The sequence below is a fragment of the Cydia splendana genome, chromosome 23 (genome assembly GCF_910591565.1).
Source record: "Cydia splendana chromosome 23, ilCydSple1.2, whole genome shotgun sequence".
Taxonomy (NCBI): Eukaryota; Metazoa; Arthropoda; class Insecta; order Lepidoptera; family Tortricidae; genus Cydia; species Cydia splendana.
Genome location: NC_085982.1, coordinates 3,607,041 through 3,620,543, shown reverse-complemented (window position 1 = coordinate 3,620,543; position 13,503 = coordinate 3,607,041). Strand labels below are relative to the sequence as shown.

The 13,503-nt window shown below is 38.9% G+C and overlaps 2 protein-coding genes across 2 annotated transcripts in view; one reads left to right on the top strand and one right to left on the bottom strand.

Moving 5' to 3' along the window:
- LOC134801741 (tyrosine-protein kinase receptor-like) overlaps positions 1 to 11,017 on the bottom strand; it is a 42,237-nt gene extending 31,220 nt beyond the window's left edge. Inside the window, exon 1 of the mRNA XM_063774338.1 lies at positions 9,725 to 11,017. Within this exon, the coding sequence (XP_063630408.1) occupies positions 9,725 to 10,289 (565 nt within the window). The 5' untranslated portion in view covers positions 10,290 to 11,017. The remainder of the gene's footprint in view (positions 1 to 9,724) is intronic.
- A 250-nt stretch (positions 11,018 to 11,267) lies between these two features.
- Positions 11,268 to 13,503, top strand: part of LOC134801812 (transmembrane channel-like protein 7) — a 187,556-nt gene continuing 185,320 nt past the window's right edge. Inside the window, exon 1 of the mRNA XM_063774434.1 lies at positions 11,268 to 11,560. The gene's annotated coding sequence lies outside the window, so the exon portion shown is untranslated. The remainder of the gene's footprint in view (positions 11,561 to 13,503) is intronic.

Below are 13,503 nucleotides of genomic sequence, written 5' to 3'. Positions count from 1 at the left end.
AACGAAAGTTACAATTTTACTAAGTTAGGTACAGTCACCTGCAATAATATGTTACACAACGAACGCCACAAAAATACCTGACACGATCTTATTTGTAGAGCCATAAGAGCGAGTCACATAGTTTTGCGGCCTTCGAAGAGTAACATATTATTGCAGGTGAATACACGCTGTAACTATTCGGGTCTTTTGAAGCTTTTTAACAACTCGACTCGTTTTTAAAATAAATAAAAAATGATAAAATAAAACATTTATTTCGGACGATTCAATCCATAGTTTGTTAGTTACAAAAATACTTAAATTACTATGTTAGTATAGATAAAATTCTTTCAACTGAGCTTGTTCACTTACCTGTACTAACAATGGCATTATTCTATTACAATCCTATTATCTGCTTTTGTTCTTGTAGGCGCCAACCAATTTACTTACAAAATAAGTTAGAAGTACATTGCATCTATATTGAATTCTAAACCTTATTTCTTGTTAAATGGGGTTAAAATGGTCTAAAAAGATAATATCATATTCAATCTTTTGAAAAGTCACATGCACCTTAGCCACGACAGGTGTCGATGGTTGTTAAATGCAAAAAAAGTTGGGTTAGCCATTATTTAGTTAGTGTATTTTGTAGTCTATTGTTTAAAGAAATAGAGTCGTTAATCTATACTAACATTTCAAGGCGGTTATAATCTGCTTTTACTACGAGGGAATTATCCTAATTTGTGGTTTACCACTCAATGGTATTGTATTCTTGACTCTTTGAGTAAACTAGCTCAGATCGCTTGATTCAAACTATACCTAAACTAAGATGTTGGGAGGTCTAGTGCCTAACTAATTATGAACCTTATGAACCAATTTTGCATGTATAAAATTTATAGTTTATGATTTTGTAAGTGGGTAGTTTTTGCACGTGATCATCATGTTATGGTTTTTTTATGAATGAAAGTTTCACATTCAAAGGGACATAGTGTAGTAAATAAAGGTAGTGGACCCCGCAGTAATTCCTCAGCCAGAAAAAACTTTACAGTATGATAAAGTATCTATAAATAAAAAGTATTGTATAAATTTCCAAAGAATAATAATAATAGAATTAAAGTAAATACCTAAAGTCTTAAATCGTTAATATCTTTTTACGGAAAAATGCTCCGTTCAAACTTTCTTCACCAGACATATTCATGTAACGTATTCCAACAATATATGAAATATCAAAAAAATATCCCAGCAGAAATACCAGTATTAATAAAATAAAATTTTTTGGCGTGTCTTGGACCGGAAAATTGCTCAGTCTAATTTTTTCACTGGAATGCCATTTTATTGCCGTTTTATACCTACAAAATGAAAATCTAAAAATTTTTCACTCTCAGTTTTTAATAGTTCTATAATACATACATTTCGATACGCATTTTTTTTGGATTTTTTTACCCACTGCGCCAAATTATATTCTAAGATCATATAAGAAGAAAAAAATGACAGAGCAATTTTCCGATGAAAATGAGCGTCAAAAAAAGGAAGTATCATAAAAAAATATTCTCATGTTTGACAAAACTTTTAGATTTTTTTCTAGTATATTTTGTAAAATAATTTTGGACTGAGGAATTACTCGGTTCAATATATAATCAGATTTGTGTTTTTACCTAACTTAGGAGTGTTTTTTTTTGGATATTTATAATGTTAGTCTCGGCTCATACTATACAATAACCAAGCTAAATTTCATCGACTGAGAAATTAATGCATGGGTCTCCATACAACAACTTGCTTCATTTACTACACTAACAACTGATTTTACTGAGCCCTCTACTCGCTCGCACTGAGCATTCGCAATGAATGCATCGACTATTCCGGGAGGGCCGCAAATAATGCAAAATGGAAGAAAACGGACGGCTTTGTTATTTTAGAGACAAAGACCTGACGATCTACAATATCTACATACTATGTAAGTGAAGACCAAGACCAAGTTCGGCCTGGCCAGCCACATAAGGGCTCACGCTAGACAACGTCCATGATGTTTATGTCACTTAACGCCATTCTTCTAATACTTCTGTAAAAGCTGAGTAAGCGATATTGGGTCTGATAAAATATTTCATTGACAGTATTAGCCAGTGGCGTAGCTAGGCGTGGGTGAACGGGGCCTACGCCCACGGCCTCGCAAAGCCAACCTTTTTATTACATTGGGAAAACACATTGGGCCTCGTAGATGTGGTTTTCGCCCACGGCTAGATTGGGTCACGCTACGCCACTGAGTACCTATAGCTAACAAATTGGTATATTCTCATGAAAGCTTTACGGATTTGTTTGAGGTAGCTGCCATACAAGGCAAAAGCATTTCGTAAGCGATATTCTCGTGGTTTATATAATATTTAAAACTTTCGGGTTTTGAACACATATTAACTCACATCATATATTTGCTGGGAGTTCAGTTAGCCGCGACCACAACCAGTGAAACCTGTGTCGAAACGTCGGTAAATAAAGGTAATAAAATAAATTCGCGATAGACCCGTCTATAAATGTCAGTTGATATTCTCGTGGTTGCCCCATATAGACAGAAGCTTAAATATAAATTCCGTTACGATCGAAACTTAAAATTCGTTTTCTTCGCTGTGTTGTATGAGGGTTGTCAGTCTTCATTATTTGCAAGACTCTGTTCTAAACCGAACAAATCAAGGACGTATCCCGAACGTATCAGCAGGAAGTTATTAAAGTCTATTTCCATCTCATTGAGTTGTGACCATCTAACACTCTAATAACATACCATTTTCAACCTTATTCCAACGGCATAAGGTGCTTTTTGTAGATACCTAACTGAATAGAGGGAGTTAACTAAGCACTAGACTGAATTGGTTGGGTCTACACATACATAAAAAGATGTCTCATCGGGGGGGCTTAGCCAAAATGACAACCGTTGATAGAAAACAATAATATATAGAAATAGACACATGACTACTGACAGTACCTAATATTGACTATTCGTTAGCATCTGTCATCCGGATACATTTTTAGGGTTCCGTACCTCAAAAGGAAAAAAACGGAACCCTTATAGAGGATCACTCGTGCGTCTGTCTGTCTGTCACAGCGTATTTTCTCGGAAACTAGTGGACCAATTAAGTTGAAATTTGGTACACATATGTAAATTAGTGACCCAAAGATGTACATGTAACGTAAACAAATTATAAATTCCATATTAGCAATCGTTTTGACAGTTCAGAAAATCTGTGGAAAACGGCGAAATTTATGCTATTTTTGAAATACGAGAAATAAGAATTGGAATCAAGCAGTGGTATTGACCACTCATTTTCAATTCTATTAGTGGAATTTAAATGGATAATACCGTAAAATGGGGTGAGTAGGGAGAAAACTGACATTCTTCAAACCTCGATAACATTTTACTTTTACGTATGTAAAGTGTAAACTGTATGGTACTTTTTGACCCCCCCTCCCCCTTAGTCATATTTGGTGAGGTTTGTGGCTACCCCCTCCCCCCCCTCACACAACCTCACGAGTATTTTTATGATTTTTTTTCATTTGACCTAATTTTATAATATAGAAAATCTTGTTTATTTTTCTATTTTCGTTAAATAGACTCGCTATTTTGAAGTGCAGAGTGAAGATTTATGTTTAACGAAACCAAGAAAAAATATCTACTCATGTGGTAGGTTTTTTTTCTTAGTTTCGTTCACTGCAGAAAAATACACGTGAGGTTTCCTTATACCCCCCTCCCCCAACGTGATCTATCGTGATTTTTTCATGACCCTCCCTCCCCCTGTCGTCGAACCTCGCGTGATTTGTGCACAATTAAGCCCTTACCGATAAACACAAAATCCCTCCTCACCCCGTAGTACCTCGTAGTTGGGGTGAGATGGGATTTCATACAAAGGTGATTTTGGAACATTGTTGGATCGATTTTTTTTTCTTATGAATATCACAATAGCTCCATTTGTAATACCTACGAGTACATTATTTAGGTAGCAGTAGCCATTAAAAACCATCTCACCCCCCCCCCCCCTGGCATTCCTTCTCTCCCCATTCATGACCCAATTCTCCACGCAATCCCTACTCATCCCATTTTACGGTACCTAGTGGAGATATTAAAATCGAGCATTCGAAATTCAAAAATCGGCCCCTAGTACTACACCTACTATCAATTCTCGGCTAATTATGTACATTTCATTCAAGTATAATTCTCGCCCACTCGCCATCGGTATTCATTCATCAAAAAAGGAATTTCATCGAGTAAATAAATATCACTTTCATTAAGTTACAGCGTTGTTGTTGTCTTCACATTTACTAGTCAATACTCGAACGAAAACACAATTTAATGAATGAGTACTTGGTAGGCGTGGGCTTATTGGTTGAAATAATTGCAATGTTCCAATCCAATCGTGATTTTTCATGTGCGCGTGTGCGGCTCCAACATTTTAGCGCACGCGCACGTGCACGTCACGCACACCCAAGCCGGTGTGCACACGCCTTAATAGCTATGTTATGTTTAATAAGTTTCCTTTATTATGCTCTATAGCTGGTAATCCGGAGGTCGCGGGTACAAACCCCGGCTCGTACCAATGAATTTCTCGGAACTTATGTACGAAATATCATTTGATATTCATGCACCAGTCGCTTTTCGATGAAGGAAAACATCGTGAGGAAACCGGACTAATCCCAATAAGGCCTAGTTTCCCCTCTGGGTTAGAAGGTCAGATGGCAGTCGCTTTCGTAAGAAACACTAGTGTCTACGCCAATTCTTGGGATTAGTTGCCAAGCGGACCCCAGGCTCCCATGAGCCGTGCCAAAATGCCGGGACAACGCGAGGAAGATGATGATGATGCTCTATAGCTGTAAAACATTATAGTCTAGTCGTAACGCATGCGGAAAGTCGTGGGTTCGAACCCCGACTCCGACTCGTATCAATGAGCTTATCGGAACTTGTGTGCGAAATTAAAATGACATTTCATATTTAATCGATACAGAAAAACATTGTGTAAACCGGTAACACCAATAATTTCTCCTCTGAGTTGTAAAGTGCGTACTGTGCGTAACAATCAGTGCCTGCGCGATTAGGTAGCTGAGCAGGGCTATAACCGCGAAAATCGAAGTTCGCAAATTGCGGGCATTTTTCTCTGTCTCTAATTACGCCTTCATTGGAGTAAAAGAGAAAGATCCCCGCAATTTGCGAATTTCGGTTTTGGCGGTAGCCCCTCAGTCCCCAGGAGGCCTAGCCAAGATGACAATCGCTATCGCGTCGCCATCGAATCGCTTTGTGTCTATCGCTCTTCTATATTAGTGCGACTGTGACAGTTGCGTTTCGATCGCTACGGAGCGTAAGCGATTGGCATCTTGGCTACGCGGCCAGGTTCCTTTAGTGAGCTTCGGCAGAAAAACTGCAACAGCGCCACGAAGATGATGTTGACTATTATGCACTACCAGTGCCAGGCTGAGCGCTCCCAGAATCGCGAATATCATGTTTTTTTTTTAAGTTTGCACAAAAAAAATCGATGAGTTAGATCGAAAAAAAATTGCGCATTTTTTTAGAAGCAATGTTCATATATTTTAGCTTTTGTGCAAAAAATGTTACAAATTATTAAGGTGCGTTTTGGACTTTATAATGCGAAATATTAACTTTTGTAATGCGAAAAAATGTTTACCCAGACGTTTTTGACCTCCATGTTTCAAAAGAAGTCTCAAAAGTAAATTAATTTAACCTAAAACGGACCTCTGGCATTTAAAGGTTGAATATTAAGTGGATATTTGCTTTTCATATCATCCCGAGGGTGTTGTAACTACTCGTGAGATTTTTGTTGTTTCGCCATATTTTGTCTAAAATAATACGAATTCGTTTTATAGTCTGTAACTTTAGGTATTTAAATAAAAGTAAACAAACAATTTGTAAATTTTCAGGTAGTTATAACATTGATTAACCGACCAAATACAAAACCGCCTGGATCCGTCACTGAACGATCTGACTTTAACCTACATTATTTGATCATGTAATTTTTTCATCTACCCTCAACTGGCTTAAGGAGCCATTTGAGGGTAGATTTGTTTACTTTTATTTAAATACCTAAAGACACAGTGTTTTTTATATAGAAGGAGGAACGTCGTCGCAACCTGCGAGAAGCCATTGCAAAGCACGACGAGGTCTGTGGGTTACCTACTTTATACGTCAAACTACTATGATTATGACGTTTAAATTAACACTTGCCCAGTCTGTGCAATTAATATCGCTGCAGAGTTAGTTTGGTTCGATTCTAACTATGAGGGTAGAGTTATGGCAGACTAATAGCAGCTTTATCTTTAAATTGTCTATGATTGTAGACCTCCTCGTAGTAAGTACTAGATAGGGTCATTGCGTCAGTTTACCGTCCAGTGCCTGTTTCCGTCCACTTAGTTGCTACAGAATTGGGTATAATTTGAATATATGCCTATATGTATATTCAAGAAATGCGTATAATTTGAATATACAGTGTGGAAAAATAAGTCGGGCCCTGGAGGGAAACTACCTTAAATCCTTATGTTGGCTCATTTTACTTAAAGGAGATAAAATTGCGAGTGTTTATTTTTTGGAATTTTTTGTTGGTTCGGTCGGTCGGGTCGTATGTGGAAATTAAAAGACTGGCACAAGACAGAAATGATTGGCGATTACTCCACCGACAAGAGCAAAGCTCTTAAGTTATGATGATGATGATGATGAGTCGGTTCGAGTCCCGGGCGAGGCAAGCGAGTTTTAGAAAATGTTTGAATGCAATTTTGCTTCTATTTAAAAATAAAGGAATGTCTCCTTTAAGTAAAATGAGCCAACTAGATTTAAGGTAGTTTCCCTCCAGGGCCCGACTTATATTTCCACACTATATAGGTACCTGGATATTCAAGTGATACGCAATTCTTTGCAGCAACTACGCCAAGTGGACGGAAACAGGCACTGGACGTTAAACTGAAGCATTGCAGGGTCATACAAAACAATTGTGGTAACAAAGGGATGTGAGCCATAATTGTTTTCTATCGTATTTTCTCGCAAACGTTCTTATTTGTCATGCTATAATATACTATATAGTTCAGTCAACCACTTTTTGTACCGAGACTGACTGAAATAGCAAGACACGTTCGTACGTTTCCGTGAAAATACGATGGAAAATAATTATGCACTACATCTGTAACACACAGGCGCGTTTTCCAGGCGGCGGGGCGTGAGCGCGGCGTGAGCGTTTTATATGTAAAAGGGGCGCGCCCCGCTCACGCTCCGCCCGGAAAGCGCGTCTGTGTGACGAAGCCTTTAGATAATTTAGATATGTAGTGTCATAGAGGCAAATACCTAAATAATATATACTAAGCTCGGTGTTATATCCCAGATAAAGATAATGGTCGATCGGCAGATTGGCCTTTTTATGTACAGTTAGCATCAAATAAGAAACGAAAGTAAGGTGACCAGGGGTTCCAGTGCCCAAGGCTGGATTCGAACCAGCGTCCTCTGCAATCGCGACCAGTGTTGCCAGATGAAATCTGAAAGATTCAGTAGAAAAAAAATCGTTTTAGCAGTAGATAGGGGAAAAAAGCAGTAGATTTAAAAAGTGATGTCTGCAATAGGTAAAATTGAAAAAAAAAAAATATTTTATGCTCTGACCTGACACCAACCTCCCATAGAAAATTTGTATTTTTGTCCTTTTTCTGCTGACAAACTGGGTGTGATTGAATAATTGAGTATAGCTGGCAAATCAAATTGTCAGTAACAGTAAAATGAAGAGTATCATTCTGTCTCTTACTTCTGTTATCATAATTAATAAATGAGCACAAGTTTTTTTTTCTACTCATCATTCGCTTGCCCTTATCCCATTCATTTGGCGTCGGCGCAGCATGTTTTTTCTTGCATTCCTCTCTCTCGCCCGTCATCTCATTCACTTGCGTTCGTTTCATTATCATCTCTCACACTGTCCATCCACCTTTTCCTCGGTTTTCCTCTCCCGTTAATTCCCTCCACATTCATTCGTAATACCTTTCTCGTCACATGACTTTCATCCCTCCGCATCACATGCCCGTAACACGCTAGGCGATTCGCTCTTACTTTTTCTACTATGGGTGCAACTTTCAGGCTTCCTCTTATATACTCATTCCTTATCCTATCCATTCTTGTCATACCACACATCCATCTTAACATTCTCATTTCCGCTACATGCAATCTTTTCTCATCCGTCATCTTTAGGGCCCAACACTCTGATCCATACATGACGACAGGTCTTATGATGGTTTTATAAATTTTACCCTTCAATCGAAGAGGCATACGAGCGTCACAAATGGTTCCAGTGACCTGTGCTAATCCGGTTTTTTACGTCACGGTCAATACTACACGTAGACGCACTGTACCAGCGAACCGAGGTACTTGAAGTCGGAGCAGACAGGCAACGTAACGCCATCGAGTTCCATGGCAGTGAAACTGGAGAGACTGCCGAAATCGCAGAACATATGTTCAGTTTTAGATCTACTCATCTTCAGGCCAAAATTCTCCAGTTTTCGCCGCCATTTCTCAAGTCTGCTCTGTACCTCGAGTCCGTCTTCACCCACAAGCACAATATCATCAGCGAAAAGGATACACCAGGGTGCCTCCTCCTGTATGTCCGAAGTTTTTTTTCTACTATTACTATACAATTCATTTGCCAGGCTATAGTGGCGACGACGCCGACCAATATTACCAACCTACCTACCTACCACAGATAGAGTAAAATGAAGCCTAATCACACTATAAATAAATAATAACCGCGGTTTCAGAAAACTTCGTATGTCATAAAGGCTAAACGACACGATACGACGGTATAAAGTAACTAGATGATCCGGTCACGATGAATAATCATTCGTTTTCGAAAAATCAGTAGCTCAGCAGCAAAAAGCAGTAGATCAGTAGATATTTTTAAAATCAGATAGATCTACTGCTTAATCAGTAGATCTGGCAACACTGATCGCGACAGGTGCCTAAGCCGTTCGGCCACCTGCCTTGGGCACTGGAGGCCTAGGTCACAGTCCAACTTCTGTATGTGTTTCTTAGTTTTATTTGCTAGAAGTTAATTTTAGCTGTCAAATTGTTTGATATTTTTATTGTACAAAATATATATAACAATGTACAAATATTAAAAACCTAAAGTTGCCTGGGGCATCGTCCTCAGGACGCTAGCTGCGTTTCCCCGCTGACAAATTGCCTATACTACATAGATGTCGCTGTACTGTGTGTTAAAAATCCTAGTTCGCGGTGTTAAAATTTTTCCGGAAAACATGACGTCTGGCCGGCACATACACGTCGTAAAACGACAAGCCGCCGCCTCAATGACTAAAAGTCAGAAAAGGCCACCCCAGCGTCGTAAACACAGACGCTTGAGGAAGACGAGAGTAGTACATAGTCAAGTTTTTACAAATGGTATCCTCTATTGGTCACTGTTGGATTTGATCACAGACTAGATGAGGTGGTCTGTGGGTGTGGATTTATTACGTTACTGTAATGGATAGTGAACAAGGGGGCATTCAGGCCTTTTTCTTGGTCCTTCGAGCCGCATTATATGACATGAGATAGCATTTTAATATTGTTATTGTGACAAGGTTCTACGGCGGTTCCTTCAATTCAATTGTTAAATGAGTAATTTTACGGTAAAACTACCTTGTTTTTATCTGTCTGGGAATGCCTGGAAAAATAATTTTCCCGAGTTTGCCATCCACCCAAATATTTGCCCACCTGTCCCAAGAAAAATAAGAAAAATCTCACCATCAACATTCCCATCTGCATCCGCCGGAGGTCCCGAAAACTTGAGCCCCCTCGTGGTCTTGTTCAGTAGCGCCAAATCCGCAGCCGTCGCCACAGAGAACCCCAGCCCGTGTCGCGACACAGACGCGTTCCACTGCCACATACACATGTCCGTCACATTCGACGCGTTCTCAAAGTTACAATACACTCCTACCACTTGTGGGGTGAAAGTGTTTACAGAAGCTGGAGTATAGTTCGGGCCCGAAGGCCTGAGTGCGTCAATCTTACGCGCTAGCGAATCGTTCGATGGCTTTTCATGCACAGTTAAAACTCCTTCGTTGTCATTCATCATATCGTCATTAATATTCAATTGTCTTAATATATTTTTCTTCCGCCCCGGCTTCGTATTGTTTTTTAGCAAACTCGAGATTTGCTTTAAAGAGCCCCGGTCTTTGGGATTAGCGGATCTGGTTTCCTTTTCCGCCGCCATGGTCTTTTTCGTTTTATTTTCTGTTTCGAGTTCATGTTGATCGCCGATCACGATCGCGACTATGACGAGAATGATGAATAGTCTTCCAAGCGCCATTAGTGATCGTGAGTTTTCAGATGGCTATCCTTTTGCCGCTCGCGGCGGTCTGATTTCGAATTGTCATTTTGTGCGTTACGCAGAATTGGGGTGTTATTGTCGATGCTTTGTAAATTATTCATAACAAAAGCGCTAATGTCCTCACGCCCTCCACGGGCTCAGCCGTGACCCACCGATTATCTTATCAAGCTGGTCAGAAACCACACGCTCCTAGGTGCAATATGGACAGTCCACAAGATTCGTCTTTGTCGGTCGATACGCGAGCGACGTCCGGATACATCATTACAAACTACGCGATATGCCGAAATTGGCGGAACATTGATTCACTACCTAAGCCACTACATAAGCATATAATAATAAATTCGCAAATATTCCACAACTACAAAACTCGCCCGGCGGTCCCTGGAAAAACGAACGACACAGTCAAATGGACGATCAGGCGATGTCTATAAAACTCGGCTTCGCAGCCTCTGAAACCGCACTACGCACATTTTCAGCTCGGAATATAACACTGGGACTATAATATAAACCACTTCTCGAAATATATCGCCTAAAATTTTCAATTTTCTGCACTAATATTACGTTTTAACAGCTCAGTATAACAAGGTAGATACATCGCCATCCCACTCCCGGAGCGCAGCGCCGTGGTGGGAGTATGCGGAACTAATCGCCCGAGGACCGAAATAATCATTACTTTTCGCGAGATGTGATCTTAGAGCGACTGATGCTGCGCAGGTGTCAACTCTCCTTCAGACAATTCAGCCCTTTCCCGGGTTTTCGCGCAGGATGTCGCTGCGTCCGGCACCGGATATCACATTGGTCCAATTAGGATCACTGTTCACGTCAAACGCCTCCCATTGGCCCATCCTATCGTTGATCCTCCTTATTGGTTTGTGCTAAAATTACCGCGTAAACGAACCAATGGTGAGCAGCACCGGATATTGCATGAAGAAAATTTCCTCAGAGATTTGTTTACGCGAATGGTGAGAGGTTGTCGTTTTTCACCGAGTTCCGATAGCTGCGGATATTAAATCGGAAACCCTTATTACCTCTCCCCTCAATAGGCTTATCTCCGTTTAGAAAAATGCTCAATTTAAAACAAGGATTTAAAAAATGCTGAAACAAGTTTTACAGGAGTTTCATTCATCATGTTCCTAAATAAAAGTGATCGATAATATTTTTCTTTTGAAAGAACAAAAAGTGTAGCGAATCAATTATGATTACAATTATTACTAATTCACATGCGCTTGAATAGTGTGTGCAATTGAAAGGTAAGTGGTTTCGATGTCTAAATACAGTAATGAATGAAAATGAGGGCATTTCGAAGTGAACAATCAACTGTGCGTATGTGTGAATGAGAGCGAACTGACAGCTCACTAGATTAACCAACCGTTCTGAAACCACCTTAACAATATATTGTTTAAACGAACTAAGCTCTGAAAAAAACCCTGGCACTTTTCCTTATTGGTTTTCCTTATTGAATAACAATGGAACCTACAATAAGAACACTGTATTTTCAAATTATGCTCGAATTAATTCTTCTTGTGACATAACGTAAACAATAAATTATATTGCAGATTAGTTTCAGAATGCCGCACCACTCCTTGCGGTTTCTTTTGTGATCTCCAGTTATTTTTTGCAAAAAATAAATAATTATATAGTGTAAAAGTCGGTGAAGGTGAAAAAATGTGTTCTATATGGAATTGTGCTATTCTATTGTGCGGTACGTGTTACAGTTGTTTCGCAATCTATTGTTCTGTGTTCTGTAGGTGTATAGCTCCACGTACTTACAGAAATAAATAAACAAAACGGTATTCCATAAATACCGATCTATTTTGGAGGGTTTGGAAATATAACAGAACACATTAATACCTATGGCATTAGTTTAATTAATCCTGGTTAGGAAGTTAACTAGGTATAATGGAAATTTAAAAATAGAACTAAACTAACATTAAGTTTATATAATTTAAACTTATGCAAGTTTAATAATAATAATTGAAGTTATGTTTGAAATAGTTGGAAATGGTAACAAGTCACATTCAAGAGTTTAGATTTACCTGATTTTTTTATTATAAAATATTACACTACATTACTACAATGACATTAATAGGATTATGTAGTTATTACACTAATTCAGCGGTCGGCGACCTTTTAGCAGCCAAGGGCCACATAGTAGTTAACGAAGTGGACGCGGGCCGCACTTTGTTAATATTTATGACTTATCAGACATTGTCATTTGTCTATATTACATACAGAGTAGCCAGGGAGGCTCGCGGGCCGCAAGTGAGAGGTTGCGGCCCGCGGGTGGCAGTGGTTGCCGACCGCTGCACTAATTAAATTGAAATTGATAAAACAAAGTAAAATAAATATGTCAAGGGGGGAGGGTATGCCATACTTGTATATAATTTTTTTTTTCAGAAAGTGGTACATCATTAGACAGAATTTTGGTCTTGTAGGGTCATTGCGTCAATTCACTATCCAGTGCCTGTTTCCGTCCACTTAGCGTAGTTGCCACAAAGAATTGTGTATAATTTGAATATATGCCTTTATATTCAAGAATTGCATATAATTTGAATATACAACTATATATTCAAATTATACACAATTCTTGGTGGCAACTATGCCAAGTGGATGGAAACAGGCACTGGACAGTGAACTGAGGCAATGACCCTATACTGTGCCTTACACAACTTACAAAAAAAAAACTATATCTCATTAACATAAACATTTATGGCTATGTTTCAATAGATAACAAGTCTAATGCATGATGATTAATTACCGGTATCTTATCAGCTGAATAAAAATACATAGATGGTTATTCAGAGATTAAAGGATATGATATCAAATACTTGTCATAGATAGGAAATAACTAGTTTAGAGAGTTTTACATAATTGCTATATAAATATTGGTTTCCAAGGTAAGTACTGGCAAGGTGAAAAGCACTGAAAAATGTTCAAACTGCATTTAATGCAACTTTTGCATAGCGATTAGTCACTAATCATTAGTGAGAACAAGAAAGTTGGGCAAATTGCATTTTAATTTCATTTTTTATGGTATCTTCTATGCTTCATAAGCTTAACATGTATGTCTGTATGTCTATGGCATTTCTAGCTTCCAAATGAATCCAGATCCTTATGAGAGGTGGCACACGGCTTGCATGATGTGTGCGTGCATAGCTCCAATAATTTTTGACGTCTACATATTGCCAGTGTG